General features: G+C 35.7%; 1 protein-coding gene and 1 long non-coding RNA gene across 2 annotated transcripts; both read left to right on the forward strand.

The window, feature by feature from the left end:
- The first annotated feature begins 1,389 nt into the window (after positions 1 to 1,389).
- Positions 1,390 to 18,518, forward strand: LOC107890101 (alpha carbonic anhydrase 7). Its single transcript, XM_041076202.1, has 7 exons — positions 1,390 to 1,623; positions 1,741 to 1,946; positions 2,034 to 2,139; positions 2,244 to 2,323; positions 2,720 to 2,878; positions 18,008 to 18,061; positions 18,371 to 18,518. The coding sequence occupies exons 1-7, from the start codon at positions 1,533 to 1,535 to the stop codon at positions 18,452 to 18,454; spliced, it is 780 nt and encodes a 259-aa protein (XP_040932136.1). The 5' UTR covers positions 1,390 to 1,532; the 3' UTR covers positions 18,455 to 18,518.
- Positions 18,519 to 20,314: 1,796 nt separating this feature from the next.
- On the forward strand, positions 20,315 to 21,515 carry LOC121206164 (uncharacterized). The gene is made up of 3 exons (XR_005901156.1): positions 20,315 to 20,575; positions 20,767 to 20,963; positions 21,080 to 21,515. It is a non-coding gene; the product is annotated as an uncharacterized lncRNA (long non-coding RNA).
- Positions 21,516 to 27,388: the final 5,873 nt, after the last annotated feature.

The following is a 27,388-nucleotide window of genomic DNA, read 5'->3' on the forward strand; positions in this document are numbered from 1 at the left end:
ATATTTAGATATAGAAAAAAAGAGAAAAAAATCGAAAGAGAACGAAAAGTAAATAAAAGGATTCACCTTAGGTTTTAGTCTGATTCAATGATATTGCCCTCTTCTTGGTATTTTGAAATTGCTTTTAGAAAATGATTGTTGAAGTTTGGTTAGGATTACCAAATGCTTTCTTTTTTCTGATTTTGGAATTGCCAAAGGGGGAACCCCTTTTCTGTTTTTTACAATCGGCTTTATAGCTTGTTTTCTTTTACAATCTGTTTCTTTGTTTTGAAATACATCTATGTATTGTCAGAAACCCCAACCCCATACAAAGTATTTCCCTTTGGTTTTTATAACCACTTGTCAATATTAATCTAATATTGTTGTCTTTTCGTTTGTTTCTTGCAGGGCATGGGCGAACGGCGGTGGCAGAGGCATGGTGGAGCAGGTGGCCAAGGCATGGTGGAGCAGGTGGCCAGTGCTGGTGTCAGAAGGTTAGTGGGCAACTGGGAGACTCGCAGTGGCAGCTGCTGAGTCAGAGGCCAAGTGGGACTAGGGTTTCCCGATTCTAGTCTTGGGCTAGGGATTTGATATTGGTTTGGGCTTGTTTTGTTTAGTGGGCTTATTGGGTTAGGGGTTTTTGGATTAGGGTAGGTTAGTTTAGGGTATTGGGCTAATAGTATTTGGGTTTGTAAAAGTGTGAATGGGTTTGGGTTTTAAGGGGTTTAGTGTTTTGTAAATGGGGTTTTAATTTGTAAATGAGATTGGGCCGAAATTGGCCTAGTACATAATATTTTAAAATTTTTAAATACTTTGCCCCTATATTAGTTTGAATTAACAGTTTACAAATATGAATATATACAAAATTTAAATCCATATTTCAAGTGAGTTAGATATAAACAAACATGTTGTTGATATTTATAAGTTGGGTCAAAAGCTAATAATGAACTTTATTTTTTGCTTGTGGGACACAATTTGTTCAAAATTATTATCATATAAATGTGTTTCAATTTCAATGTGTAAGGCCAGAGGTTTTTTATTTACATAATACAAAAAAAATTAATTATGAAAATGGGGTACATTATAAATTATTTATGAGAATAGTATGTTTTTTATAATAAATTTAAGTGTTATGTATCAGGTGACACCAACTATAAAAAATAATATTTTAATAAAAATAAATAAATAATAAAAAAATTAAAAATTAAAAATATTATTATTTTTTAATTTTACTTATTATTTTATTTATTTTTAAAATATTTTTTTTATAGTTGGTGTCACACAGGTACCCAATTTTACGATAATAAACATATAATTCTCATAAATAATGTATAATAAGTTCCATTTTCTATTTTTTTTTTGTATTATGGTAAAAAACCCTAAGGCTTTTTTTTTTTTTTTTTGAAAGTAGGCTAGTCTATCTTGATGAAGCAATGAGAGGGATGACGTACGGTTGCACCAAAGGCTTGTTTATAAATACCGCTAACAATCATGCCCAAATAAGTAAGAAATTTGATGGTTGAGACTTGAAGATCCCAAGGAATTACCAAACCATGAAATTCTTAGGCTATACAAACTTTGCCTTTGTTGTTTTCCTTGTCTCTTTTCACTCTCTCTTGGCTTGCTCTCAACCCGAGTCTGAGGGTATATATATATATTCTCTCTTGCTTCCTTTTCTTTATGTTTACCTTTTAAATAAGTTATTGTTCAAGTTTCAAAAATAAATGAAAATGAGAAGTAAATTTGGATTGTTTGTGACAGATCATGAATTTAACTACGACGAAGGAACAGGGAGGGGTCCATCGCGTTGGGGCACTCTCAAACCCGAATGGAGAAACTGCAGCGACGGACGAAAGCAATCTCCTATTGATATTGGAATAGTCCAAGTCAATTCTGAGTTGGGAGAGTTGCAAAGGAACTATAGACCAGCTCAAGCTATTTTGAGGAATAGGACTGCAGATGTTGCGGTAAATTATCGACTATACACACATTTTCCTTATCATTTTGAATTTATTTCAAATAAAAATACATATTTGGTGTATCGTCGTCATCAGGTGGTATGGTCAGGGGATGCTGGAAACATTACCATCAATGGAACAACTTATAGAGTGGTTAACTGTCACTGGCATTCACCTTCAGAGCACACTATCATGGAACTAGGTATCAAATTTAACTATGTTCTAAGCACTAAAACTTTCTACTCTAATTTATAAACCAATGTTTACATTTGTTTGTTTACAGGTTTCCGTTGGAGATTCACATAGTTCATCGTAGTCCCCAAAATAAGACTGCTGTCGTCGGGATTCTTTACCGTTATGGCATGCCCGATTACTTCATTCTTAGCGTATGCCAACATTTTAAATTGTGTTTCGAAAAAAAAGTTTGAATCGAGTTTGGATAAATAGATCTTGTTTGTTCATCTCAAGATCAACTCTAAAAAATCAAAATTTTATAAATACATAATTATTTTCTTATATGTTTTTTACCAATTTGTGGTTTAGTGCAACTTATTTAGTCTCAATCTCGGATTGGGACGAACGAGATAGAGATTTTGAAAATGAAAAGAAAATTCTCAATTTTACATGACATGATGAATGATATTTTTACTAGAATAAAATGGAGAGGTTCAGTTTCTTTATTTGTCCAATGAGAGCCTTCATAATTGAATATATAAAGTTTTTAGTGTACGGTTTTGTTATTTCCAAAGTAGTTAATTTTTTTTCGTTGGTGTGGGTAACAGATTTCCCCCTTCATATTAAGCCTTCAAATGGAAGACCAGAATTTAGGATTTATTAATCCAGAAAGAATAGGATTTCCTGGCTCAAGTTATTATCGATACAATGGCTCACTTACAACTCCTCCCTGCTCCGAGAACGTGATTTGGACAGTCTTCCGACAGGTCTTTTCCTTAACATTTTTGCCGGATATGTATATATTTTGTTTGTACATATGTGGAACTTGTAGCGACCTAAAAATTGGGCACGGGCGCTAGTCGAAGTAATTATTGAAAATTTGAAAACTGAATCTCGATTTTATTTGAAAAAGGGAGTCGCCACCGATCCTTTTTTATAGGTGTGATCGGATACCTAATAAAATTATTTTAAAACAAAAAGAAGGCCGAATTTAGGTCTACGTGAAAGTCCAGAGAAAAATTGGGTTCGAGAGTCAGTTACGCGCGAGGAAGGTATTAGCACCCTCGCGACGTCCAAAATTGGTATCTCATAAACATGTGTTGACTTGATTTTCAAAAATACGAGTTCAATATAATATTTAATCGTGATCCGATTGAAAAATGAGAATTTTTAGTTTTCGATTTTTTTAGAAAGGGTGTCCCGTTTTTTAACACAAGCCGACGAATTTCACCCAACATAGCGATGAAATCGATGACTTAATGTTAAAATCGGTACATTGCCTTATTCTTAAAATTAAAATGTAAAAAGTTTCTAAAATGATAGTAAAAATGTAAGAATATTATTGTAAAAAATGCGAATAGTGATGTGAATAATATAAAATATTAAAATATCAAAATATTAGAATAATAATAATTAATATTGACAAATAAAAAAACAAAATAGAAATAAAAAATGTACATAATATATATATTAGAAATAACAATGATGTTTAAAAATAATACTATTAATAATACTTCATAAATATGTACATATTATAACCCTTTTTTAGAATAATAATTAAATATACGAAAATAATATTATATACACAAAAAGGTATATATACACTTATGGTGAAATATATGTACTAACATTAATAATAAGTATAATCGGAATAAAAATAAATACAATAATATATACTCAATATGGTATTAAAAATACGTATATGTATAATAGTATTTCGGAGTATGTACATGAGATAATATAAAGTATATACATAGAAATATACAAGAAGTATACAACTAATAACATTAAGAATATATATAATATAAATATAATATATACAATATATACATATGATAAAAAACTATTAATATGTACATGTATATCTACATACACATTAAGTAAAAGTACTAGTGCTAACAATATTAATAATAAATATAATAATAGATATATATGCATATAATAGTAAGAAACGGAACATAAAGAAAATATATATATAGCTAAATATAATATAATAATAACAATATATAAAAATAATAGTGATAACAATATTACATATATAACATGATTAATATTTAAAGCTAAATTAAATAGCAAAATAATATGAAATCCAAGGTAAATACGAAAGATAAATGAAAAAGAAGAGAGAGGGAAGAGAGAATGGAGGGGGGAAGGTAAATCCGGCCAGGGGCCGGTCACCGGCCGACCGTCGGCCGCCGTCCTTCACCGGCGCCGGCCACCGCACGTGGTGGCCGGAAAAGGTAATTTTTTTTTAATATTTGTTTTGTATATATATTTTTATTATATCTTTTATTATGATGTATATATATAGATTAATAGATTCAAAAAAAGGAAAAAAAATAAAAAATAAAAATAAAAAAAGAGTAAAATAAAGAAGATAAAATCACCTTTAGGTATTTTTTGAAGATAAATTCTTTGTATTGATCAAAATTCCCTCCTCCCTTACATGATTTTTGAATGGCTTTTTATAGCCATCTTTTACATGATTTTCTATTATTTCTTTTTCTATTTTGTAGGTGGTGGTGGTAGACAATGGATATCAAAAATGGGAGGAAAAATAGGGCAAGTGGGAAAGTGGCTAGGTGGCTAAAGTTTCTGGGTTTTTTTTTTTTGGGGTTAGGTTTTTCTTTTTTGGGGGGGGGTTAGGTTTTTTCTTTTTTTTGGGGGGGTTAGGTTTTTTTTTGGGAGGGCTTAATGGGCTTTTGAATTGGGTTTAATATTTGGGTTTTGTAATGGGTTTGGATAGATGTAAATGGGTCATGGATTAAGGGTTTTAGTGAGTTTAGAGGTTTGGTTGGGTTTTGATATAATCGAGCCCGGGCAATTTGGGCTTCTATAGCTGCCCCTCTTTGCTCATTGTCGTGCAACGATAATAGAGCAAAGACTTTCAAGGAAGACCAAACTTGCCCGGTCTTGCTAGGTCTTGACTTGCTTTGGAACTCTTCTTGTTTAGTTAGTCCCTTTTCAGTCCACCGCATCTTGTAGCTTTGGTTCAATCCACTGCAAATTCAGAGATATGCCTTGTAGCTTCAATCTGTTCCAATGTAACTTCAAGGATATGAGATTTGTGGCTTCGATCCGCTTCACTGTAACTTCAGAAAGATAAGATCTACAACTTCAATAAGCTCTTCTATCGCTTCAATGAGATAAGGTTTTGGTCTTCTCTTCTGCCACTTTAGAAAGGCAAGATCTGATATCCTCGATCAGCTCCACTGTAACTTCAATTAGCTTTACTGTAACTTCAGGGATATAAAATCTGTGTCTTCGATTAATTCCAGTCTTTATTCTTTACTCGGCATGTGATCCTGAGCTCAACTCATTTTTCGCAATATGAATTGACTCTCTAAAAACAGACATTAAAAACAGAAATTGAAAATAGCTCAGCGTGTGAGCCAAGGCTCAACTCACCTCTCGCAATATGAGTTGATTTTTGAAACTTATCTTGAAAAGCAGATTTTGAAAATACCTCGACATGTGACTCGAGGCTTAACTCACCTTTCACAATATAAATTGAAAAAATATCACATGTGTGATTTGAAGCTCAACTCACCTCTCGCAATATGAGTTGATTTTGAAAACAGAAATTGAAATTACCTCAGTGTGTCCCGAGGCTCAACTCACCTCTCGCAATATGAGTTGATTTTTGAAAACAGAAATTGAAATTACCTCAGCGTCTCCCGAGGCTCAACTCACCTCTCGCAATATGAGTTGAATTTTGAAAACAGAAATTGAAATTACCTCAGCGTGTCCTGAGGCTCAACTCATTTCTCGCAATATGAGTTGATTTTTTTAACAACAGAAATTGAAATTACCTCAGCGTGTCCTGAGGCTCAACTCACCTTTCGCAGTATGAGTTGATTTTTTTGAAAGACAAAAATTAAAAATACCTCAACGTGTCTTGAGGCTCAACTCATTTCTCGCAATATGAGTTGAATTTTGAAAACAGAAATTGAAATTACCTCAGCGTGTCCCGAGGCTCAACTCACCTCTCGCAATATGAGTTGATTTTTGAAAACAGAAATTGAAATTACCTCAGCGTCTCCCGAGGCTCAACTCACCTCTCGCAATATGAGTTGAATTTTGAAAACAGAAATTGAAATTACCTCAGCGTGTCCTGAGGCTCAACTCATTTCTCGCAATATGAGTTGATTTTTTTAACAACAGAAATTGAAATTACCTCAGCGTGTCCTGAGGCTCAACTCACCTTTCGCAGTATGAGTTGATTTTTTTGAAAGACAAAAATTAAAAATACCTCAACGTGTCTTGAGGCTCAACTCATTTCTCACAATATGAGTTGAATTTTGAAAACAGAAATTGAAATTACCTCAGCGTGTCCCGAGGCTCAACTCACCTCTCGCAATATGAGTTGATTTTTGAAAACAGAAATTGAAATTACCTCAGCGTCTCCCGAGGCTCAACTCACCTCTCGCAATATGAGTTGATTTTTTTGACAACAGAAATTGAAATTACCTCAGCGTGTCCTGAGGCTCAACTCACCTCTCGCAGTATGAGTTGATTTTTTTTAAACAGAAATAAAAACATCAAAATACCAAAAGATGTCAACTGGTGGAACTCAGATGTCTTTTCCTTTGATTCAGTGCGACTCTTATTCAAGATTTCTTGCTCTACTGGAGTACCTGTATATGCCATGTATGATGTTATCATGATATGCACATGTTTGTCTTAAATGCATTTATGCCTACACGATTATGCAGTGCTCCTTAAGCATGTTTGTCGTATGTCTATTTAGCCACGATTGTTGAGGATCTGTGTTCATTGCTTTGATTCTCGACTTTCTCTTCAGTTCTTATACCTATCTTCAAGCTTCACGAGTAATCGACGTTTCTCAGATATCACTCTTCTACCCCCGATTGAACTTTGTTCTTACTTTGAGACTCTTATGCTTATCAAATTTTCATCCAGGTAATGCTTAACATTTCTTTTGTTTAGAGTATGTCATTTCACCATTTATCATGTAAATAAACACATAATGAGATGCATGAAAAAGGTCAGATAGGGACAAAAATGATATTTCATATTCATCTATTTCAAATGTGGCAAACAAAGCAAGTTAAACAATGAGAGTAAAAAATGTCAAAAAGAAAGAAAGGATCGTATTCAACGGATACAAATGCTCTAGATATTCAACACATGAACTCTTCCTCGTTCCTCAATCAAAAATCTTTTCGAGCGCGGCTTCTTGCGTAGAAGATTTCGAGCTTTCAGAAATGCTTCAAATACTGTAGTCTCACTACTTGACCTATCGTTCGACCGCTAGGTTTGTTTCATTAGGACGCCCTCTCGGGTTTTCATCCTAATCTTTTTGTACTAATCAAGACGCCCTTTTCGGGTTTTCGCCCTTTTTTTTAGATGCCCTTTTCGGGTTTTCATCTTAAGCATAATATTTCTTCACCGCATCCGAATTCACCAGATTCGGTAACTCCTTCCCATCCATCTCGGTAAGGATTAAAGCTTCTCCTGAGAATGCCTTTTTTACAACGTATGGTCCTTCCTAATTTGGTGCCCATTTTCCTCGCAGGTCTTTTTGTATTGGGAGAATCTTTCTCAGAACGAGTTCTCCATCATGGAACTCTCTTGGTCGTACCTTCTTGTCATGGGCTGCGATCATTCTCTTTTGGTACATTTTCCCATTACAAATTGCCCTTAGACGTTTTTCTTCAATGAGGTTCAACTGATCATATCGAGCTCGAACCCATTCTGCTTCTTCTAACTTTGATTCCATTAATACTCACAGAGAGGGGATCTCAACCTCGATAGGTAGCACAGCTTCCATTCCATAGACTAGAGAGAAAGGAGTTGCTCCCGTAGATGTTCGCACAGATGTGCGATATGCAAACAAAGCAAATGGAAGTTTCTCGTGCCAATCTTTATATGTCTCAGTCATTTTCCCAATGATCCTCTTAATGTTCTTGTTAGCTGCTTCAACAGCCCCGTTCATCTTTGGGCGATAGGGCGAGGAATTATGATGCTTTATTTGGAACTGCTCGCACACTTCTTTCATCATCTTATTGTTCAGATTCGTGGCATTATCTGAGATGATTCTTTCAGGCAAACCATATCGGCAAATAATTTCCTTTTTCAAAAACTTGCACACTGCAGTCTTCGTCACATTGGCAAATGAAGCGGCTTCAATCCATTTTGTGAAGTAATCGATAACCACAAAAATGAATCGATGTCCATTTGAAGCTTTTGGAGAAATTTGCCCTATGACATCCATGCCCCACATAGAAAAAGGCCACGGAGAAGTCATGACATGAAGGGGTGAAGGGGCTACATGAATTTTATCGCCGTAGATTTGACATTTATGGCATTTTCTGGCAAAATTGATGCAGTCACTTTCCATTGTCAGCCAATAATAACCGAGTCTCATGATCTTTCTGGCCATATTGAAACCATTGGCATGCGTTCCGCAAATTCCCTCATGGACCTCTTCAAGTATTTTTCTGGTTTCAACATCATCCACACATCTCAAAAGCATCTGATCCTTTCCTCTTTTATACAGGATATCCCCATCAAGAACAAATCCCGCTGCCATTTTTCTAATTGTTCTTTTATCGTTCTCATTCACTTGTTCGGGATACCTTTGATTCTTGATATATTCTAAGATATCATGGAACCAAGGCCGTCCGTCTACTTCTTTCTCAATGCTACAACAGTGTGCAGGGACCTCGTTTATGCTCATTTTGAGGGGCATTATTTCTGCTTCTCTACTTGCTTTGAACATTGAAGCCAAAGTGGCTAGGGCATCAGCCAGTTGGTTCTCTTCTCGTGGGAAGTAATGAAAAGTTATTTCTTTGAATTCCTTGATCAATCCAGCCACTAAATCGCCGTACTTAATCAATTTTGAGTCCCTCACTTCCCATTCTCCACGGATTTGGTAAATCACTAGGGCTGAGTCCCCGTACACCTCCAAGATCTCGATGTTTGGTTCGATAGCTGCACGAAGCCCCATGATACAGGCCTCATATTCTGCGATATTATTGGTACAGAAGAAGTTCAGTCTTGCAGTGAACGGATAATGATTCTCATCTGGTGATACCAGGATTGCTCCAATTCCATGCCCTAAAGCATTTGACGCACCATCAAAGCACATCTTCCATGACTTCTCTTTTGATGACCCGGATTCTATTTCTGTGATGCACATTAAGTCTTCGTCTGGAAAATTGAATCTTAAAGGCTCATATTCCTCTGTCGTTCGAGTTGCTAAGAAGTCAGCTATTGCGCTCCCTTTTATTGACTTTTGACTTACATAGGCAATGTCATATTCCGAAAGGAGGAGCTGCCATCGTGCCATTCTTCCTGATAGTGCCGGCGATTCCATCATGTATTTTATTGGGTCCAGCTTTGAAATTAGCCATGTCGGGTGATACAACATATATTGTCTGAGTCTCCGAGCTACCCAAACCAGAGCGCAACAATATTTCTCAACGGACGAATATTTTTCGTCATATTCAGTGAACTTTTTGCTGAGGTAGTAGATCGCCTTTTTTTCTTTCCTGACTCGTCATGTTGTCCCAGTACGCAACCCATTGAACTTTCGAACACTGTCAGATACAAAATTAATGGTCTTCCCGGAGTTGGCGGTACTAGCACTGGAGGACTGGACAAATATTGTTTTATCTTATCAAAGGTCACTTGGCATTCCTCGTTCCATTCTCCCGGGTTATGTTTTCGAAGAAGCCGAAAGATTGGGTCGCATTGGTTGGTAAGTTGAGCGATAAATCGGGCGATGTAATTTAATCTCCCTAAAAATCCTCTAACTTCCTTTTGCGTGCGCGGAGGTGGTAATTATTGGATGGCTTTTATTTTATCTGGATCAACTTCGATACCTCTTTCACTGACAATGAAGCCTAGCAACTTTCCCGATGTAGCCCCGAATGTACATTTGGCTGGATTAAGCTTTAGCTGAAACTTTCTCAGCCTTTCGAACAACTTCTTGAGGTTCATTACATGCTCTTCTTCTCCTCGAGATTTAGCAATCATATCGTCGACGTAGACCTCTATTTTTTTATGCATCATGTCATGGAATAACGTCACCATAGCCCTCTGATATGTTGCCCCAGCATTCTTTAACCCGAATGGCATCACCTTGTAGTAGAACGTTCCCCACATTATTATGAAGGTAGTTTTCTCTATATCCTCAGAAGCCATCTTGATCTGATTATACCCCGAGAATCCATCCATGAAAGAAAACAATGAATGTTTTGCTGTGTTGTCCACCAACGTGTCAATATGTGGCAAGGGAAAATTATCTTTTGGGCTTGCTCGATTCAGGTCACGATAATCCACGCACATTCGTACTTTTCCATCTTTCTTTGGTACCGGGACTATGTTAGCCACCCATTCTGGATATTTGGAGGCTTGTAGGAAGCCAGCGTCAAATTGCTTCTTGACTTCCTCTTTTATTTTCAACAGCATTTCGGGCCTCATCCATCTTAATTTTTGCTGGATGGGCTTGCATTCTGTCTTTAATGGGAGCTTATGGACCACTAAATCTTCATCTAGCCCTGGCATGTCCTGGTATGACCACGCGAAAACATCTTTGTATTCGCGGAGTAAAGTGATCAAACTACGTCTGGTACTTTCTGAAATAGAAGTCCCAATCTTCACTTCTTGTTTCCTTTCTTCAGTGCTCAAATTTATTGTTTCTACAGATTCTTCATGAGGCAGAACCTGTTTATCCTCTTGTTCCACCATTCTTAACAATTCAGGAGACGAGACATAATCTTCAGCATTTTCTTCAGCTTCAAATTCTCCTAAGCAAACAGCCTTCTCAACATCAATTTCAAGATTCGTAACGGGCTTATTCATGTCGTCAATATCTGAGCACCTGAAAGTTGAATGGAAAAGGAAGCTATCGGGGGACATCCAAGTATTGGAAACAACAAACAAAATGTTATGTCATGGCAATGAGGCAAATGTAAGGATAGGCTATGAAATGAGAAAATGATTATGAAATTAGTGATAATGCGAAAAATCATGACAAAATACATCTTCATTGAAATTCATTTAAATGATAAAGAGCGAATGCAAACTCTTACAAAAGAACTCTATTATATCTAAGGACACAATAGAAGGTTGATGTTTGGCATTACTCTGAAGGCTTATACAAGAAGATCCTCAGCAATCCAATTGTTCAACATGAAACCAGAAGGGAAAGGGCGTATCCTCGAGACATCTTTACTTGCACCAGCTTCTTTGTCAATGACATTTATACTAGCATTCTGAAAATCCTTTTCAATTAATCCCAACATGTTTCGTGGATCCTCTTGTCCAGGGTACATCATTCCCGCAGATGTAAATGTTTTTGACAAAGGAGGGTACTCTATTGGTTCTCATTCTGGTTCTCGGCCCAAAGTTCTTGCAATTCTTCTCTCTTGATCCTTCTTCCACTGTCTTCTTCTTTGGCGCATGTCAGGCTGGAACCCCAAACCGTATCGGGCCTTGTGGTGCACTGGCTTTAAAGCCCTCACTATTCCTTGCAGATGTCTCCCTAAACCTCTTCTCGCACGAGCTCCCCTTCCTATGGTCAACTTGACACCCATTCTGGTATTTCTCGACAGTTTTGGCATCGGAATTCTATTTCCCTCAGCGACGAAAGTGGCATTGATGAATTCAAGGGATCGAAAGGAACATTCCACTGCATCCTTGCTTACTTCCAGGTATGGCGCATCAGCAGAGATAGATGCGATGATGTCTTCTTCGCCCTCGACTGTGACCAAACAGCCATCCATGATGAATTTCACTTTTTGATAGAGGGATGATGGGACTGCTTCAGCAGAATGAATCCAAGGTCTTCCCAAAAGGCAGTTATAAGAGGGTGTAATGTCCATGACTTGGAATTCGACCTCATATATGTAGGGGCCCACTTCCAAAGGGATTTTGACCTTTCCCATGACTTCACGCCTCGTCCCGTCGAAGGCCCTTACCGTGGAACGACAGGGCTTTAAGTAGGACAAATCTATCGGTATTCTGGAAAGTGTAGCCAATGGCATAACATTTAATGCTGACCCATTATCGATGAATACGTTCGGTATTATGTAGCCCTTGCAGCGGGTCGTGATATGCAGCGCTTTCACCAAACCTCTACCATTTAGCGGTATCTCATCATCACTAAAAGAGATAAAGTTGTCCGCATTCAGATTGTTTACCCACCTATCAAGCTTTTCGACAGATATGTTGTTGGCCACATAAGCTTGATTTAACACCTTCAATAAAGCGTTCCGGTATGGCTCTGAATTTAACAGTAGAGATAGAACTGAGATTCGTGCTGGCTGCTTGCTCAGTTGTTCCACAACACTATATTCGCTGTGCTTAATAAATTTTAAGAATTCTTGAGCTTCTTCCTCATTCACAGGCTTTTTAGTTTCTTGCACGGGTGGAATTTCTTGCTCGACTTCGACCTCGTGCATCACTGCTTTCCCTTTTTGCTTCGAGTCGCTACTTTTCTTTACCGGTTCAACTTCTTTAGAATAGCATCGTCCACTTCGAGTAAAATGACCTACCTCCCCAACATCTTCAATTATGGCTTTGGACTTTTCAACTTCCGGTGTAACGATATTAACATCATATCTCCACGGTACTGTTTTGTTGTCCTTATACGGGAAAGGAGATGGTACTTCAATTACCATCTGTGGTTTCAATGGCTCTCTCATCGCGTCGTAATAAATTACCAACGGTCGATCAGCACTATAAGGGGGCCCTGATGATTGGCTATAAGAGACGCATACTTCTCTTTCGTTGGCATCTTCACTCTTGTTAAGGACCTTGATCTCCTAATTATTCATCCGGTCTTGAAGTAACCTTTTAAAGTCCTCGTACGACTGAATGTCGTGCCCAACAATCCCATAAAAATTGCAAAAACTTTGACCTTCTTCTCCAAAAACTCTATCAGAGTGACAGAGTAATCCTTTTTTAACTAATACCTCCCAGATTTTCTGCAGAGGCGTCCTTATTTCTGCCACACATCTTCTGACCTTCCATTCATCCTCTTTCCCCACTGTGCTCACATTCCCTTCGGTATGGTTAGGGAACGGTTTCCCCGTGGCGTTACTAGCACTATCGAATCGTAGGATACCCGCGTCAATGAGTCCTTGAACTCTCCTTTTGAAAGCGAGACAGTTCTCAATAGAGTGCCATTGGTTCCCTGCGTGGTATGCACAACTAGCGTTTGGATCGTACCACTTTGGGTATGGAGGTTTAAGGGGTGCCATGTAATGGGGAGAAATTAGTTGTTTTTCTAAAAGTTTTGGGTACAATTCCCCATACGACACAGGGATGGGGGTAAATTGCGGTCTCTCGGGATTAGGCCTTGATGGTCTTGGTTCGTTTCTGGGTTGGCTTTGGGTGGGTACCGTGTTTTGTGGGAAAGTGGTGACGGGTCTTTGGTTGTTCATAGCGTGTACGGGGCAGGACGGATGTGGTGCTTGGTAGTAAGGGGTTTGAGGAGGATAATAGAAATTCGGAGGTGGGTAATTTCGAGGTCGGGGTTGGTTAGGATACGAATTGGGAATGTAACGACTCTCAGTTCCCACCATGTGGGCTTCTGGCTCTTTCTTCTTTACGGGTGCTGCTTTTCTTGAGCCTTCTGATCCTTCCATTCTACCGCTCTTGACGGTATTCTCTATGAGTTCACCGGATATTACAATATCCACGAAATCCTTCGTGGCACTTCCTACTAATTTGTCATAAAACGGTGCCTTTAAAGTATTGATAAAGAAAACGGTTATCTCTGTTTTTGTTAGTGGGGGTTCCACTTGAGCTGAGACGTCTCTCCATCTCTGCGCATACTGTCTAAAAGTCTCTGATAGCTTTTTCTCCATCATTTGTAAGGTCATACGGTCTGGCACCATACCCGATACATGCTTGTACTGCTCGCAAAATGCTGACGCCAAGCCCTTCCAAGATCGAATCTTTTCTCTACTAAGTTGATTGTACCACCGAAGAGCTGACCCTGTTAGACTATCTTGAAAGCAATGTATGAGTAGTTTATCCTCGTTCACATAATCAGTCATTTTTCGACAGAACATAATGAGATGTGCTTTTGGGCACCTTGTCTCATCATACTTCTCAAAATCAGGCGCCTTGAATTTCGGATGCAAGATTAGATCAGGTACCAAACTGAGTTCTTTGGCACCTAGTGCGGAGAAGACTTCAATGCCTTCTATTGCTTTGAGTCTTTCCTCTAGACTTCTATATTTTGCATCATGATTATCCAATTTCAACTTGGCTACCTCTGTTGGGTCGTCCAGATCTGGAACTAGTGGATTAGTAGGGCTTGCCCCTGGGTTCGATACGAATATTCCTTGCCCCAGATTAGTGGGTGGAGCAGGTGGCATAGGTCGTTGTTCCAAGACTGTGGGTTCCCCTTGAGTATACCCTCTTTGTGTTGTATATGCGGGTGGTGGAGTGAATCCCGGGGGATAAAGTGGATCCTGATCGTGGTGAATTCTTGACTGAGGTTCCATAACATCGGGGTTCTGCACGGGTCCTTTTCCTTTGACCAAAGTTGTCATCATCTCCATCATTTTGGCCATCTGATCTCTTTGCTCAAGTGATTCCTCTCGAGATCTCACCATTAGGTCTCTCGTTTCTTGTTGCGATTTGGCCAGCTGCTCTTGTAATTCCTTTTGAGCCCTTTCCATCCTTTCAATTCTCTCATTGAATTCAGCCTCCATTACTCTAGCTTGTCGGCGCGTTTTATACGGATGACGTGGTTCCAGTCTTGTAGTATTACAACTGCGAATTATATATTTTATCTTCAACGACCGAGTATGGGATATGCAATGTATGAATGAATGCATGAATGTCAAATGAATGTCAGTCATGAATGAATATGCTAAAATTTGGTGTTAATTTCAAGATAGCCCCTATTTAGGCATTTCCTTAATCAAAGGAGTATTACACAACGTTTCGGTCACTCATATAATTGACTCCTCCATTAGAAACCCGTTTTTGGCAACCAATCTCTAATCAACACCTTCCTAACAAGATGCCTTCGATGCATGATGAAAAATAAAAATACAGACAAACGACCTTGGTTAGCGCAACACATATAAACAGAGAAAACTGTGGAAAATCTAACAAATTAAGCTACTTGGTCCAGTGGACTCGATTCCCTTGCTTAGAAAGCACAAATGTAAAAGAAATAGAAGGTAAGATGTGTTTTTCCCTTGTACTTATTTCGGTGACTACTAAATGAGCGGAGGTTCGGCATGGCTCTAGTTGGGTGGCTCGTATGGTTCACTATATGCGGTTTTGGTTCTAGACAGGTACTCGAATTGCTCGTACTATCATCTGCTAAGATTAGCACGAAGCCTTGGTCATAACCCATCACAGGCTCACGAGTTCAATTCGAGGCATTACATTTACTTATGCCTATGCGGAGGGACAAGTTAACTCACGAAAGCATAAGTCATATGTAACCCGAAAGTATTCACTAGCCTGTGCGGAGGGACGAGTTAACTCACGAAGGGATAGCGTTTACTTTCACTTAAACGGACAGAGCCCGGGTAGAGAGCTTATGTTATGCAAAATGCAAGTGCACGGTGTGTGGGAGAAACTTGCAATCCTTCCATTTATTTTAAAACTACAAAACTAAAATGAAAGATAAAACAAATTAGGAGATACGTATGTATGATTTTTTCGAAAACAAAACTTAAGGATCATGATTAAATATTAATTTGAACACGGAAATTTAAAAATTTTGACAACACGCGTTTAATTCAACTCGACTCTCAAAAATGGAGGTCCCCAGCGGAGTCGCCAGTTGTAGCGACCTAAAATTGGGCACGGGCGCTAGTCGAAGTAATTATTGAAAATTTGAAAACTGAATCTCGATTTTATTTGAAAAAGGGAGTCGCCACCGATCCTTTTTTATAGGTGTGATCGGATACCTAATAAAATTATTTTAAAACAAAAAGAAGGCCGAATTTAGGTCTACGTGAAAGTCCAGAGAAAATTGGGGTTCGGGAGTCAGTTACGCGCGAGGAAGGTATTAGCACCCTCGCGACGTCCAAAATTGGTATCTCATAAACATGTGTTGACTTGATTTTCAAAAATACGAGTTCAATATAATATTTAATCGTGATCCGATTGAAAAATGAGAATTTTTAGTTTTCGATTTTTTTAGAAAGGGTGTCCCGTTTTTTAACACAAGCCGACGAATTTCACCCAACATAGCGATGAAATCGATGACTTAATGTTAAAATCGGTACATTGCCTTATTCTTAAAATTAAAATGTAAAAAGTTTCTAAAATGATAGTAAAAATGTAAGAATATTATTGTAAAAAATGCGAATAGTGATGTGAATAATATAAAATATTAAAATATCAAAATATTAGAATAATAATAATTAATATTGACAAATAAAAAAACAAAATAGAAATAAAAAATGTACATAATATATATATTAGAAATAACAATGATGTTTAAAAATAATACTATTAATAATACTTCATAAATATGTACATATTATAACCCTTTTTAGAATAATAATTAAATATACGAAAATAATATTATATACACAAAAAGGTATATATACACTTATGGTGAAATATATGTACTAACATTAATAATAAGTATAATCGGAATAAAAATAAATACAATAATATATACTCAATATGGTATTAAAAATACGTATATGTATAATAGTATTTCGGAGTATGTACATGAGACAATATAAAGTATATACATAGAAATATACAAGAAGTAGACAACTAATAACATTAAGAATATATATAATATAAATATAATATATACAATATATACATATGATAAAAAAACTATTAATATGTACATGTATATCTACATACACATTAAGTAAAAGTACTAGTGCTAACAATATTAATAATAAATATAATAATAGATATATATGCATATAATAGTAAGAAACGGAACATAAAGAAAATATATATATAGCTAAAATAATATAATAATAACAATATATAAAATAATAGTGATAACAATATTACATATATAACATGATTAATATTTAAAGCTAAATTAAATAGCAAAATAATATGAAATCCAAGGTAAATACGAAAGATAAATGAAAAAGAAGAGAGAGGGAAGAGAGAGGGAGGGGGAAGGTAAATCCGGCCAGGGGCCGGTCACCGGCCGACCGTCGGCCGCCGTCCGTCACCGGCGCCGGCCACCGCACGTGGTGGCCGGAAAAGGTAATTTTTTTTAATATTTGTTTTGTATATATATTTTATTATATCTTTTATTATGATGTATATATATAGATTAATAGATTCAAAAAAAGGAAAAAAATAAAAAATAAAAATAAAAAAAGAGTAAAATAAAGAAGATAAATCACCTTTAGGTATTTTTTGAAGATAAATTCTTTGTATTGATCAAAATTCCCTCCTCCCTTACATGATTTTTGAATGGCTTTTTATAGCCATCTTTTACATGATTTTTTATTATTTCTTTTTCTATTTTGTAGGTGGTGATGGTAGACAATGGATATCAAAAATGGGAGGAAAAATGGGGTAAGTGGGAAAGTGGCTAGGTGGCTAAAGTTTTTTGATTTTTTTTGCGGGTTAGGTTTTTCTTTTTTTGGGGGGTTAGGTTTTTTCTTTTTTGGGGGGTTAGGTTTTTTTTTTGGAGGGCTTAATTGGCTTTTGAATTGGGTTTAATATTTGGGTTTTATAATGGGTTTGGATAGATGTAAATGGGTCATGGGTTAAGGGTTTTAGTGAGTTTAGAGGTTTGGTTGGGTTTTGATATAATCGGGCCCGGATAATTTGGGCTTCTAAAGAACTTTAAATGAAGAGTAGCTGAAACGTATATTTTAAAATTTGCATGACGATCAATATCTTATTAGTGTTATTACTAATTTGTTTGCATTGTAATCTTCTCAATTTTAAAGCCCATGACGGTGACTCGGTCTCAAGTTGAAGCGTTAAGGGCTGTACTTCCTCCTGTAAGTATTTTCAAACTCAATGCAACTCACGTTCAATTCAGAATTTTCATTTTATATATGAATTTTTTGTGTTTAGGAACAAGATCAATAATTAATCAACATGAGTTTGAGTAAGAATTAAGCTAGTATAGATAGCATGAAGGATGGTCTCCCCAACATTTTAATCTAATTAGGGGTGGGTCAAGTTTTGATAATCAAGGAGTCCAATAATATATAATTTTACTGAAAATTGAAATGCTTTCCTTGAATTGAAAATTGAATGTGATTTATTGATTTCCTCCCTTCTTCCCCCCCCCCACTATTTTACAGCAAAACAGGAACAATTCAAGGCCAACTCAACCACTCAATGACAGAACTGTCTTATTCCGTCCAAGGAGGAGTATTTTCACTTGAAAACATATGAACCATGTCTAACCCTTAACTCTGTATGACATAAGGGTGTACCTTTTATACTTAAATAAAAGAAATTAATGGTTAAATTAATGAACCATATGTCTCACTTCTATATACAATATAAAGCTGTTACCTAAATTTTACCCACTCACTATGTGGGTGATAAGTGGGTTCTTCCATGCTAATTTATATTTTTATTCTCATAGGTTTTGATTTTTTATTTAGCTCTGCTTAAACCCCATAACATATGCTTGGATCTATGCATTATTATATATTGTATAATATGACAAAACTTTCAAATACATATCTGAGTTTTATTTTAGAAATTGTGGTTTATTTCAGGAAAATGGAGATTTTATCTTCTCTTTTTTAAGTTTAAAAAATGAGTTATAATACCTACTGTGTGCAAATTAAAAAAAAATGGTGCGTCCGAATAAAATAATAATAATTTAGTGCCTGCAAATGCTTAAGAATTGAAGATGGCAGAATTCCAATGGATACTGATAAGTAAACAGATCTCCAACACAAGGAAGTAATCTCTTCAAACCTTCAAAAATAAAAATAAAAATCTTTAAGCTAGAATACTATTACTCAAAACTTGTATTAACTTACGCTATAATAGCTAGCTTATGCATCCATTTTTATAAGGGGTGGGTCTCGTACTTTCGGCCGATCAGATGGTGACGAGAAATTTTTTATATTACGACTATGAATGACTCGTGACAACACGAATGAGGACGTTGCAACGTGGCGATGTGTTCCTCACATAAATCGAGTTTTTTCTCCCAATTAAACTCTGCTATCTTCTTCCACTTAAACTTTGATTACTTCAGGGATATTTTAGTATAATTAGACCTCTAATCTTAACCTATTTAAAGGAGGTGTTGTATCCCTATTTTGAGAGACCAATTAAGAGGCCATTAAAGATGTAGTGCTACAAGACTTTTCTTTTGGATACGACAAGATCTAATCGCAGATGAGTTTTGGTGAGAGTTTTCGTAATAATATGGAGATGACAATTTTCTACCACTTTGAGAGAACTCTATGAGAGTTATGGTTTTGTTTTCACAGTTTGGGTTTGTACATTTAATAGATTTAGGTTTATTTTCTCTATATTGTACTCTCGTTTATCTACTTATTTAATGAAAAGTCAAAGCTTCTTTTGATTGTGGTTTATATGTCTTTGGATAAGTTTTCCATGTAAATTTGTATTTAATCTTCTCTACCTTTTTTATTTTGTTGTTTAAAAAGCTGACGTATAATAGAAGTTGTGATAATTATGCATTTAAAATAATTATAATTTAATAAAATTATATTACACATTTAAGAATAATTAGGATGTAAAAAATATTATGATATTTACACATTTAGAATAGGAAGTAAAAATAGTGCTAATTTCATTTATGAAATAGAGTTATTAATTGAATAGAACTCTAAGCATATTAATTATCACTTAGTTAATATCAGAGTTATATATTAATGAAAAATTATCTTTGACTTTATAGATAGCATTTAGTAGTTAGGTATATTCATTCAAGTAGCATTTAAGAAAAATTACTGGTAAAAAATTGAGATTATTAGCGATAATAACTTAAAATAATATTTTAATTGATGATGAGGTAATATAATATTATGATATCACTTTTATTTTTATTTTTCTTTTGTAAGTTGTTTATACTTCACGAAGTAAGCAATCTTTTTTTTTTGATAAATCAAACTAGTATATTAAAATAAAGAAAATAAATACAAATGGGCTAACAAAATCAGCAAGCCCATAAAAAACAAACAAACCCAACACTGGCAAAAATGGCTTAAACGTACACTAAAGAAATAAAATTAATTAAAAAACTAAACAGAAATTAAAACAAACTTCCAATCTGATCACAGCTGGATCTAATCAACATATCCGCACTAAATGCACCGATTCCGGTCCCAAGAAAGCGGTTTCCAAAACCCATCAACTATCCCACTTCCATTTTCTATTCCCACCCAAAGGTCACCTATCGAACAGCACTCGGTCAGGTCTCTCCTCCGCATATCCACCTCCGATGTTCCTTGCTTAGGGACCCTTCCGGTCACGTATGCTCACGATTCTTCTCTTATCGCCTCTCTAGCTAAGTTGTGAGCCACTAGATTTGTAGATCTGTAGGCTATTTGGTGAAAACATTGCTTTTGTTGCTAAATGTTTCGTATTATACTCCCATCATCGATTTACCATCTTATCTGATTTACTTTTTTTATTACTGATACCGAGTCTCCTTCGATAACAACTAATGTGAACCCCATCTGTTTTCCCATGAAAATGCTTGGAGGCACGCAAGGGTCTCTATTGCAAACGAAGAGGCCACCTCCCCGTGAACCACTGTTTTGAATGCGAAGACCTCCCCTAAAAATTGCTAGCCACACCCCTGAGATTGATTTTGCTCGAGATTCATCAAAAGGGGCGTCGAAATAAAGTTTGACAACGGAACCAACTAGTGGGCACCAACCCGTAGACTCGTGCCTCGTGGTAAGATCCCGAACGTCACACCCTCCAGTTCCTTAATATATTTGTTTATTCATGCAACAACTTCTGAGCTAATAGTTTTCTTTCCCTCGTGTAATCCTTTGTTTCTGTTCGTCCAGATCACCCACAAAGAGCAACAAACACTCGACATTGTATGCTGGAACTATTCTTGAACACTCTGGTAACTACTCCAGTGTGACAAATTTGTTCCTGTTAATACCAATTCCAGATTCAAACTAATCCAAACTTCTCACGTCACAGGGCAATCTCTGAGATATGATCAATGTTTTCATCAGCTGCTCTACCATACCACCGAGGGCAATCTCTTACACCGAAGATTAACAAAGTGGGGAATAAAATTCCAAGAAATTTCCAAATTAGGACTTTCCATGGAATGTGAATATTCCACAGATTTTTTTTGTAAAATATTTTAGCCTTAGCCTATAAATAATTAGGAAAAATGTCATGTAATAGTTTATAAGCACTTTGCACAGAAAATTCTTCAGAGGCCTCCCTTTTCCATACCATAAAGTTCACATAAGGTTCTATTGCTAAGGGACTTCGCACATTCTGTCTGCCTCTTCTTAGAGAAGGTAGAATAAATTAAGTCAACCTTCCATTCTCTCTTTTGTTCATCAATTAGATCCACCACTTGATTGAGTTTACTACAATTCCTAGTTGATTCTACCTTATAACTAACAGATCTAGAGAGCCATGCATCAGCAACAATTGAAATATTTTGACCCGTTCCCACCTTTCAACAAATCTTATCCTTCAGTAATCCTTTAGATGCTCATACCCTTTTCCAGATTACGAAAATAGTCGTCCTAACTCAAATTAAGTAAATCTATATTGGAAAGTACTTAGCCTTTAGAACTTTCGTTAACCTTTTTGAGCTAATAATGCAACATTAAATTTGGATAAACTACGGAATCCCATACCCTATTTTCCTTAATATCACAAAGTCGTTACCGATTACACCAATGAATCCCTTTTGCCCACGTCTTTTTTGTCATCAGAATCGAGCCATAATGCTGTCCAATTCCGTACACAGACTTTGGAAACAAAAAATAATATGTCATAGTGTAAGTAGGTATAACCTATAAAACAACTTTAATAAACACTTCCTTACTTTCTTGAGAAAGGAATCTCCACTCCAATTCACAATTGTTACCTCATGCGATCCTTTAGAGCTAAAAAAAAGTTTTTTTTTATTTTGTTTTTCCTCACCACATTCGAAAAACCAAGATATCTTTCCATATTATTTGAATTCCTCACCTAAGAATATTAGAACCTAGACTTTCTGAAGTGTTGATACTATAAAAAACCATTAATTTGTTGTAATTGACGCATTGTCCGAGCATCATTCATATTCCTTAGGATTGATTTCAAACATGTGCACCCCTCTCATTAGCTTCTCCAAACAATATATTATCATCAACAAACAATAAATGAGAAACTGACGAACCCCCTCTACTTGCCTTTACTCCTTTAATCAACCCATCCCTCAAAGCTATCCTTATAAGCGTCGAAAGGCCGTCACTACAAATTAAAATAAGAAGGACTAAGAGGGTGCCCTTGTCTAATCCCTCTCACCAATTAAAATGTCTGGCACTTCTCCCATTAATAAATTACTGAATATGATACCAATATGACATATTTCATAATATTTTCACCCACAAAGTATGAAATTCATCTCTAACATCATTACTATTAGAAAATTCCACTCCACTCTATTACACTTGCTCATGTTTAATTTAAGTGCCATAACCCTTTCTTCCCAACTTTTTTGTTTAAGGTATGAAATCTCATAGGCAGGAGCACATTATCCAAATTAATCTATCCGGTACAAAGGTACTTTGGGCACCATAAATGCAATTGTCTATTATACTTTTGAATCAATTTGCAATCATTTTGGCTATTATTTTATAAAGAACATTGTAAAACTAATAGGTCTAGAATTTCTAAATTCACTAGGTTAGAAACTTTAGGTACAAACACATATTAATAAGATTACAAAGGTCCACAAGCATACCTGTTAAAATACCCAGCAATATTGTACCTCATCCCCACAATATGCCAAACATTGGAAGAATATAGCCAAAAACCATCCTCCCTCGATGCTTCGTAGGACCATTACCTAAGCAGCCACGACTTCCTCCTTCGTAAATTTGCTATCAGCTCGAATTCTTCCTCAGAAACACACTCTCATCCCAACAGGATATGCTCAGTATCGCCCACTTAGACAAAAAGTTGTGAAAATAACTCCTTGCAATTTCATTCATCTTCTTTCACAAGTTCTCTTCCATCATCGTGCCTTAAACTACGAATAGTGGTCCTTCTCCTTCTTTATGAGACATAATTATGAAAAAAATTCAATTTTTGTCCCTAATTCAACCAGTTTACTTGCGCCATTTGCTCACAATACATCTCGTCTTTATCAATCTCAAAATTAATGTGAACTCTAGTATTAATCAATTCAGCTGTACTTCATCAGTTTTGTCTTTATCTAAGAAGAACTCTATTTTTTCTATCAGTTTCTTCTTACGCCCTTCCCTTTTAGTTTAAGCCTAGCTGCCTATCTTCCAAATCATACTGTAAACCCTTTAACTGCTTTAAGATATCACCTCTACCTACCTGCCACAATTGTCTAACCTCATCCATACATTTTTTTTTAACCATCACGTCTAAAATCTAATACCCTTTTGAACATAGACTCAATCCTATATCTATCAAGCAGAAGGAGCATGGTCAAAAAAGAATGCGGTAATGATCGATTACTATTGATGGAAACATATTTCTCCATTTCAAATTTCCACTCCCCTATTAAGCCTTTCACGAATATTAGTCTTTCGGCAAATTCCCTCTTTCCATGTAAACAAGTACCCAAGAAGCCAACATCCATCAATTGACACTCATCCAAAACACTGTACATCACTTACCTTCTCAAAGGAATAAAGAATCTCATTAAAATCTCCACAAACCATCCAACGTAAGCCTTGGAATCGATTAAGTTTCTCAACATTCCCAAGTAGCCCTCTTTTGCGCATAAGGGTAGCATAAAACCCGGTAACTTCCTTATTTCTATCATCATTTCCTTCAATGCGAATTAATGTTATGGCCGAATAAATTTTTAAACAAATATTGGTATTATCCTTCCATGCCAAACTAAACTCACCTCGATCCAATCCGTTGCAATGTACCCCATTAGAAAACCATACTTCCTTCTAACATTTTCATTCATACCTTGCTCAGTTTAGTCTTCATGATGAAGATCACCTGAAATTGTACAGTTTCAGTACATATTGAAACCTTCTAATAACCCATGGACTCCCCATACATAGACATTCCAACTGAAGATTTTATTGCGACCGATCGGCTTGCCCCTTAGTAGCCGTCATAATAAGTGACTTTTTTTTAACACCCTCCTATTCCTCACGACAAGACCCCACCTCTTCCCCTTCCATAAAATTATCACTCTCCCTTTAGGTCTCTTTTCCAATCACCACCTCCTTCACACACATCGTCGAATCTTGGTCATTTCTACTCGACCATGTAAATTCAATGAATCCCTTCCACATCCAGAGTCCGATTTAAGCCCTTTCTAAATTTCCCCAATATGGGGTTAATGTAGCCTTTCATTCTCTTCTTCCTTTTGCTTCTACCCAAATCAGACCCTTCGTAATTATTCCTCTATCTTGTCTCACCGCCCTCTCCCCTTAACCATACATGTTCATCGCAACAGCTCTTCTAGATGAGCTCTTAATGATAGGTCTCGCCCCATCTCAGCTATTTCAAACCTAGATCCATCTTCGATTAACAAAAAGAATCGCTATGACCTAGAAGGCCACAAAAGAAACAAAATAAAGTTAATTGTTCATATGTAAAAATAACATACGAGCAAACCCCGGATAAAGCTAAAACCTTCTTGTTACTTCTCAAAGGTCGCCTCACATCCATTTGTATCCTTAAAAGAAGATGTTTCGCACCCTTTTACTAGATTTGCGCTATCATACTCTAAGAACTCCCAATGAAGTCCCCCATTTGGTCTCGCTAGCGCCTCAAAGAAATACCTCGGAGGCACATCATGAATTTGAACCTAAAAATTCATAAAGATTAAAGGCACCTTTAGCGATTCCTCTCCCTTCCCCAAATAATGAACAACATTGAATGACTTATAAAAGACCATGGAGATTCTTTCAACACCCACTCTAGATCCATCCTAATGAAAAAATATAAAACATAAATCTTTTATCACCTAAATCTGAAATTTGAACCCCTTTAATCGATGCTAGAGATTGCCATTGGCTTCCATATTGGAAGTAATAAACTACTGTCAAAACACCCTACCAAACATAATTCTTTTTTCTCAGAATTGGATCACCCTCTCAAAACCTAACAACTTCCTCTTCTAACGTCTAATAATAAGCACAAACCTTTCATTCCTATTTCGTCTACACAAAATGTCTCAAGTTAAAAAAAATCAAACAATTAATCTTGACGCAACCCAAAAACCTAGAAAAAAACGAAACACACTGAAACCCAAAAAAACAAAACCATAGAATAGCAACAGAGACGTGCAAGGAAAGCAAACACGAAGCAATAATCTTAAATCTTTTTTATTTGTCCATTATTTGTTTGGTGCAAGTGAATTTTTTTTGTTAAATTGTTTAGAAAGAAAGTCAAATTTTAACAATTATTTTAATTATTATTATTAATGTGATAATTTATTAATGTAAATATCTTTTTTATTCACTTTCTTGTATACTTTCAAATTTATATATTATTTTAATATTTTATGTACTAAATCATTTTTTCATTAGTTTTAAAATGTTATTTTATTCTATCAATTATATTTTCAAAACTATTTGATACTGAATATACATTAAACTAACCCCTATTTAATTAGCACAAATATATATTTATAAAAATATATTATTTAATGAATTTAAAAATATAATTAATGTGGATGACGTCAATAATTAATTAATTTTTAAAATAAAAAAAATATATTTTTATAATTTTATACTTTTAAAATAATTTTAATAATTTATGTGTTTAAAAAAAAAAATTTTAAAAAATAATTATTGTTGACTGCATCCACATGATGTCACATCAACAAAAGTTAATAAAAATTAACTTTTATTATTTGAATGTTTGACAAATACACAAGTTTAATAACTAAATAGGCAAAAAATTATAAATTGGAAGTGCTAAAATGACATATTATGCAAATTGAAGGGCTAAAAAAAATCATTATTACCTTTTAGGACACATTATCACAAAATGGTAATTAATTCAAGTTTATTTTATATTTAATTTTTTATTCTTGTTTATACCTCTCTTAACTTGTACATGGTATCAGCAACACAACCGATTTTGATATCCTTTTTGACTTTGCCTGAAGAGATTGCCTTGCTTAACCATTCGTCTTGATCAGAGAAGTGTTCAGCCTTCCGTGCTCGGACCACCCGCTTAATAGGCATGTCTTGATGAGCCCTTTCAACTCCTTTAAGGAGAAGATCAACACTCAATTTTTAGGTGAGAACACTCCTCAAGTATAAATCATACCCTCAAATAAATAGGGACCCATTTGAGCCATAAACAACCTCGTCCCGGTTCAAATGCACATAATAGAATGGGCTCAATAGTGCATGATGTTCTTCACGTATTGGCATTGATAGCACCTCTTTCATAACAACCTAACACGTCACTCTAGAGGAAAAGCTGGACCCATCCTATAAATACCCTCCCAACGAATAAAGAAGGGGATTGACCTTAAAAAAACTTCCAAAGTTACACTGTACAAATGTCCTCTCTTTTAGCAATTTAGCTGTATGCTCTTGTTCCTTTTCAACTTTTCAACCTCTCTAGGTGAACTGACTCCATAGGACACACACCCTGGTTCTCTCTATCTCCTCCCTACTTTTCCCCCTCATTTATAACTTGTATCAACAATTCTTAACTCATTTTGATGTAATACAAAACATTAAAGATTCTAAAATTAACAATTATACTATTTGTTTTTCACTTTTCATAGCATAGTGTTTTGAACGTCATCAAATTCTATACAAAATTTTTAAAAATAAATGTAATATATTTTAATTGATCAATACAATCAAAACCTTCACATCACGACAAAATAGAAATCTATATTTGTTGGTTTAATTCCTATTTTGATATTTGTACTATAGGTGCAATTCTACTTTGGCCCTATTAATATTTTCGGTTACTTTGCCCCCCTCTACTTTCATTTCTGTCCCATAACATTCGCTCCTTGTCATTTTCGATATAAAAAAATCCGATGTGTCACATAATTGCCCCTTGACAATGGGCTTAATGAATGTTTTGGCCCTATACTAGAGTGAAATTCTCCTTTAGTCTTGTACTAAATAAAATTTCACTTTTGCCTTTACTAATTTCATATT

Source organism: Gossypium hirsutum, chromosome A09 (assembly GCF_007990345.1).
Source record: "Gossypium hirsutum isolate 1008001.06 chromosome A09, Gossypium_hirsutum_v2.1, whole genome shotgun sequence".
NCBI lineage: Eukaryota > Viridiplantae > Streptophyta > Magnoliopsida > Malvales > Malvaceae > Gossypium > Gossypium hirsutum.

Bases quoted from the DNA above. Each gene is read 5' to 3' on its own strand.
- LOC107890101 (XM_041076202.1), top strand. From the start codon at position 1,533: ATGAAATTCTTAGGCTATACAAACTTTGCCTTTGTTGTTTTCCTTGTC. The intron at 2,879-18,007 runs GTCTTTTCCTTA...TCAATTTTAAAG, and splicing joins TTTGGACAGTCTTCCGACAG to CCCATGACGGTGACTCGGTC. The intron at 18,062-18,370 runs GTAAGTATTTTC...ACTATTTTACAG, and splicing joins TAAGGGCTGTACTTCCTCCT to CAAAACAGGAACAATTCAAG.